This window comes from Trichechus manatus, unplaced genomic scaffold, assembly GCF_000243295.1.
Source record: "Trichechus manatus latirostris isolate Lorelei unplaced genomic scaffold, TriManLat1.0 scaffold00071, whole genome shotgun sequence".
In the NCBI taxonomy this organism is placed as follows: domain Eukaryota; kingdom Metazoa; phylum Chordata; class Mammalia; order Sirenia; family Trichechidae; genus Trichechus; species Trichechus manatus.
The window spans coordinates 12354261-12360889 of NW_004444007.1; the positions used below are offsets into that span (position 1 = coordinate 12354261).

The window sequence follows — 6629 nt, forward strand, 5'->3', positions numbered from 1 at the left end:
TATTATTTAAGTTTAGCATATTTAAATATTTATTATTTAGCATATTAAAATACGATTTAACTTAGAGAAAACTAGAATCATTTTCTAAACTCAGAAGTCTTCATTTTTTTATTTGCAATTTCCTTTTTATTTTATATCTCCCTTACCAAAGCATTTCATAAATGTTTGTTCTTTGTTTAACTTACTCTTTTCAGAATAGCATTTTTATTAGCAACTGATTTTAATAAATTTCGATAAACCTGATTTCACAGTAATCTTGACATTACTCTTCATTAATTAGAATTAGATTCTTGTCCAAGCAATGCGTCTGAATGCAGCCATGACTGTGTGCTGACATCAGATGGCCCTGTATGTTTCTGTCCTGAAGGCTCAGCACTTGAGGCAGATGGAAAAACGTGCAGTGGTAAGCTTACTTACTTTTTGCTTGAAAACACTCATTTGCAAAGCGACACCTAAAAATTGATCTTATTGCCAAAGGAGAATAGATTTTCCAACAGTGGAAGATATTCATGCAATAGATTAACAAATAGAAAACCCCGAGATAACATTACCAGTTACCAGTGGCATTATTTTGGACTTGGAATTTGACCTCTGTTGGTCTCAGTTTCCTCATCTATAAAGCTTAGTTATACCTGTCTTCTAGATTTGTGGCCAGCATTAAACAAGATGGCAGATGCAAAGTGGTTAGCCTGTTCCTCACATCTAATAAGCACTTAATAAATGTCCTTCTCCACTTTTATCTTCATAGAGACTTAAGCATATGGGAGGCTGGATATAACTCAACATTAGCAGAAGAGTTACAAGTGACTTTTTTTCTTTTTTTTGTTAATAAAGAAAGTGAAATAACTCAACGGCCCAAAAATGTAAGGGAGAGAAAAAGAATTACTCACTAGGAAGAGTTAGACCAGCCACCAAACGCGCCTAAATGTCCTTACTCCATCCAGCTGCCAGTGCGCTTGTTCTCCAATGCACTGCTAGAACCAGAGAAGACAGGCCATTTGGCTGTGAAGAGTTAATACCCAAAATTTATGGTTATAGGGGAGTGGGATACAGTGGCGTTTCCTCCTAGTGTCTGAAAAATCAACTAAATTGCAGCAGTTTAAACATCCATGGAAGTGGTTTTAAAAAAAATCAACACATGCTTGGCTCACCTCAATATTTTGATGAAGATTTGTTACATTTTTTAATCCCATGGACTCTTTACCAGCCGATTGTTTTTTGTAGGTTGTTTGTTATCTGATAATGGTGGATGTAGCCAGCTCTGCGTCCCCCTCAGCCCGCTCTCCTGGGAATGCGGTTGCTTTCCTGGGTATGAACTACAGCTGGACAAAAAAAGCTGTGCAGCTTCAGGTTAGTGAAGTGGATGTTTGAAAATGTGTCTCTGCAAAAAGAGTAAGTGAAAACAGCGTTTCATTTAGAAAAATGGAGGTTGGATTGTTTTTGGATTCTGGCTAGTAAGTTGGATTTTTTATTTTTGGAAATAAGGAACAGGGTACTCTCCATGTAAATAATAATCATACATCTTTACAGAATATTTCTAAGTTAATTCGCATCCAGCAAAGATTTGCTGTAGCATCCGGCAAGGTATTCTGGGATATGGAAAAGTCATTATCAGAGTGGTCTTACAGCAATTTAAAGTTAAGCAGGATTTGATAAATATTTGTTGATTGATTGGTTTGGTTTTCAGCTTCCAGTGAATGTAAGAACCCTGATACTTTGACAAATTCTGTGCTTTTTATGTCAAAATTTAATATGAAGGCATGTGCTTCAGCTATTTTTTCATCTTCCAATATCACTTCTCTTACATCCTTCAATGGCCTTGGAAATCCTAGACTTATTATACCAAATGGATTTCATTTCTCCAGAAGTTTCATTAAGCTTGTAATCTAGGATCACATAATGATGAGCCTGCATAACTTGCTTTTGTCAGACCCCAATACGCTTAACTTCTCAGCACCTCAGTTATTATTACATAATCTAAGTCCTGAAAATTAACAGGGGTCTTGCTATTAACTCAGGTAATCATGCCTCCCTTGCAGAAGTGCCTAGGCCAGGCAAGAATATTTATATGGACACGAATCTACACAATTTGCTAATATGTTTCATTATATGAATCAAGGAGACTAGAGCATTAATACTTGAATCATTTGTCTGTGGTATTAATTATTACGAGTCCCTGGGTGGGTCAAACGGTTAAGTGCTTGACTACTAGCCAAAACGTTGGTGGTTCAGACTCAACCAGAGGTGCCTCAGAAGACTGGCCTGGCTATCTACTTCTGAAAGGTCACAACCTTGAAAACTCTATGGAACACAGTTCTTCACTGTACACGTGGGGTTGCCATGAGTTGGAATCGACTTGACAGCAACTCACACCAACTAGGACAACATCGGTTATTTAATACTGGCTCTTCCTAGAAGTAATTTGCATTTTAAAAGCAGACACCTAAAGAGGGAGGAATCCAGTGATGAAATTCTGGCACTATGTCACCTCTTGGAAGTGAAAGTCTTCTTGCCTGTCTTAACCAATGCCATATTGGTAGGAAATTAAAAAAAAAACACAAGTACTACAGAAATTAAGGAAGAAAATGCAATGAAAGGAAGGAGGCGAAGTGCCTTTTGGGTTCCAAGGCATATTTTAAATATTTGAAATTTGGTTAACAGGACCACAACCATTTTTGCTGTTTGCCAATTCTCAAGATATTCGACACATGCATTTTGATGGAACAGATTATGAAATCCTGCTCAGTCAGCAGATGGGAATGGTTTTTGCCCTAGACCACGACCCTGTGGAAAATAAGGTACGGTTTTGTCACTGAGCAGATGTGGATGTGCTTTAAAGACAGCGTAGAGGATTTTATCCCAACAGATGTCCTAAGCCACTTGAAAATCCTCTGCTAAGCTCAGAATGATTAGGCAGAGAAGAAGTTAAATATAGACATTGGAGTATTATTTGAGAAATTTTAAGGACTTTCTAGTTATCATCCATCACCCTGCCTCATTTCTTGCTGTGATCCAGCTGTTTTACTGGAGATGAGAGCAAGAAGCTAGTGTGGTGCTGTAGACATAGGAGGGGCTCCCAAAATACGTTTTGGATTATTTGCTTGTGGTGGGAGGAGTGGGTGGCTGGAGTTGGGGTACAGGAAACATGATTAGTAATTTGCATTTAATATATGTCACTAAAGAAGGAGACTCAATGACCTCTTAACCAGAAAACCAGAAAACAGATTTTATGGTTCATTGCGCGAATAGCAGTATAGCTTATAATTAACCAATTTTGCCTTACGGTTTTTGTATATAACGTATACTTGCTATGTTATCAATTTGATCAGCTGGCCATTTGGTCTTTAATATCTAGTTGCAGGGTCACTCTGAGTCAGAACTGACTCGACGGCAATGGGTCTTGTATTTGTGCTGGGTTAGAATGTGCTTAAAGTATGTTACAGTGTCTTTTAGATATTAATCACTCATTACTTATAAACTTACAGTTATTGATCCCCCTATCTAATTATTAGGAGCCATGGTGGCGCAGTGGCTAAAGCACCTGGCTGCTAACTGAAAGGTTGGTGTCCAGTGGTTCAAACCCACCAGCCACTCCACAGGAGAAAGATGTGGTGGCCTGCTCCCGTAAGGATTGCAACCTCGGAAACCTTATAGGGCAGTTCTACTCTGTCCTATCAGGTTGCTATGGGTCAGAATTGACTCAACATAGTGGGTCATGTAATTAGTTATACCTAGATTATGAATGAATACCTAGAATTATTTTAAACTATGCTTTGTTTCTTCCTGATTTGGAGGAGTCTGGGAATGGCCGAAAAAGACAAGGTGAAGCAAATTGATTCTGGCTCTAATATGTATGGAATGATAGTTGCATATAATTACTTTTACAAATAGAAGGCTTGTGATTAAGCACTAACAAACAAACATTTCTTCTTTCTTTTCCCTGAACTGAATCTGTGTGACTCCATGGAACAATTCTACTAACAGGAAAAAAATAGATAACAGAAAATAAATCATTGTTACCACCCTAGTTTTTCCCTGCACAGCTAGGTGAATGAGGAGACCTAAAATAAACTTTAAGTCAGCTGGCTGTTCTTAATTTCTCTATTCAGTTTCTCATTTTTCTGCTACTCAAATAGCGGTCCTCAGACTAACAACACTGACATCACCTGGAGCTTGTTAGAACTGCAGACTCTCACGCCCCACCCCCGCCCCCTGAATCAGGCTCTGCAGTCTCACAGCATCCACGGCGATTCGTGCAAACGTGTCGAGTTTTAAAAGCACAGCTCTAGCAGAGGATTTGTGAGTATGAAAAATACTCATTTTTGTATTTAAGAAATAAAACCAGTTGCCATCAAGTCGATTTCCACTCATGGAAAGCACATGAGTGTAAAAGTATGATTGTACTCCATAGGGTTTTCAGTGACTGATACTCGAAAGTACATCACCAGGCATTTCTTCTGAGTTGCCTCTGGGTGGATTTGAACTGCCAACTTTTCAGTTAGCTGCTGAGAGGGCGAAGTGTTTGCACCACCTGGGGACTCCATTTAAGGAATAAAGCCAAAAACAAACAAAAAACCCAAACTCACTGCTGTCAGGTCGATTCCAACTCATAGTGACCCTATAGGACAGAGTAGAACTGCCCTATAGGTTTCCAAGGCTGTAAATCTTTACAGACGCAGACTGCCACATCTTTCTCCCACAGAGCAGCTGTTTTAATATTTTATATAGAGAGGTGGATAATCCATTATTTAGTGAATTGTTTTGTGAATATTCTTGTCCTTGATTATCGGTATGAATATATATGTATTCACAGTTAAAATTCCATAAATGCTATTATTAAATTGTAGGCAGATGAGTGGCATTTTTTAACACTTCATGAAATTCTTGTACCTGTTTGATAACCTGCATACTAGGCCGAACTTAGCACCTACAAGGTATGCTGTATTGGACAAAATGGATTAATTAAAATGAAATTATATAAGGTTAGAGATGAAAGGAACTTTAGCAAATATCTAGTCTCACTCACTTTTACAGTTAAGAAAATTGAGGCTCAGTGAAGTTAAATGACTCAGCCAAGGCAACCAGGCCAACACATGGCGAACCTGGGATAGCAAGTCGTGCCTTCTGCCTTGCAGTGCGGTAGACTGCTGTGGACCGAGCTTGTAGCCACCGTTAAACTGCAAGTCATTGCTCCTTCTGGGCTGTAGAAGGCAGTGGGGTTCAAGGGCAATGACTATGTTATTGACCAATGATCAAAGATTAATAAATTACCAGTAACAATAGAGATTTGTGCCATGCACGGGGTTAAGAATTATATATAGATATGTATATATAATCTCATGTAATCCATTGTTCTCCCCATTTTATCAATGAGGAAACTAGGGCTTAGAGACAATGAGTAACTTGCCTAAGGTTACTTGTATCTGGGAAGCAGCATAGCTGGAATTCAAGTCCAGGTGTGTCTGTCACCAAAACCATGCTCTTAATAATTGCACTGTGACTACTTGAAGAATTACTAACCCCACTTGTATATATTCACCTTAATTTTATTTTTACAAGTAAGACCAAAAATGCCTGTGTTCTCTTTTGTAGATATACTTTGCCGACACAGCCCTGAAGTGCATACAGAGAGTTAATCTGGATGGTTCCAAGAGAGAAAGGCTTATTGAGGATGCAGTTGATGTGCCGGAAGGTCTTGCTATAGATTGGATTAACCGTAAATTGTACTGGACAGACAGAGGGTATGTTTCCTCCTTCAGTTTTAAGCCACGTGGGATGGAAGTGGTGGGCTGATAATATCGCCGGCTTGATTCTCCACTTTGTACTCAGGGAAGTATTGCTGGGCACTTGGCTGGGATTGGAGGAAAGATGCCCACATTGACGTTTACGCTTGCCCTGGTCCTCCTCCCCACCACCAAGCAGGACATTGCCCCCTTCATCAAGACTGGATCTGTACCCATGGGAGAATGTTAAGGACCAAGAAAGTAGTATACATTTTTGCAGTTTAGCCTGTTGCAAGCAGAGAAAAACAAAACCTGTCGGAATTCAATCAACAAGCATTTTGATCATCTGCCGTGGATAAGGCACTTTCCTAGGTACAATGGAGAATACAAAGGAGCATGGGACGTGCTTCCCATTCTTTTGGTCAGTGCACAGTTTAGCTGGGCAGATAAGGCACCTTCACACAGGAAAAAAAAAAAGCATGGCTTAAATACCAATACAAGAAATGTCACAAGGCCATACATGAATAATTGCCAAATGAAGGTGCACCTCCCCAAGGGAGGGCTGGAAAAGGCTGCAGGGACCAGCTAGCACAACCCCTCGTTTTACAGATGAGGAAACTAAAGCTCAGAGAGGCCTAGTGATTGATGCAAGGTTATACAGTGTGAAAGGGACGAATCTCAGGCTAGAATCCAGGTTTGGACTTCCTGCTAAGTGAGCATGGAAGAGAGAGCAAGAGCTTCACAATGGCGTTGTGAGGAAAATCTTTGTGAGGAGGGAGTCGAGATCAACAACAAGCAGAGTGAGATTGTGGTGCAGGACACCACTCTAGGGGCTGCGTGTAGAACTGCGTCTAGGCTCCTGTGTGTGTGTGTGTGTGTGTGTGTGTGTGTGTGTGTGTGTGTGTG

At 39.8% G+C, this 6629-nt stretch overlaps 1 protein-coding gene across 1 annotated transcript in view; it reads left to right on the forward strand.

Moving 5' to 3' along the window:
* Positions 1 to 6629, forward strand: part of EGF (epidermal growth factor) — a 127019-nt gene that overhangs the window by 60063 nt on the left and 60327 nt on the right. The window contains exons 8-11 of the mRNA XM_023734804.1: positions 281 to 403; positions 1225 to 1350; positions 2662 to 2798; positions 5593 to 5741. Coding sequence (XP_023590572.1) covers positions 281 to 403; positions 1225 to 1350; positions 2662 to 2798; positions 5593 to 5741 — 535 coding nt within the window. The remainder of the gene's footprint in view (positions 1 to 280; positions 404 to 1224; positions 1351 to 2661; positions 2799 to 5592; positions 5742 to 6629) is intronic.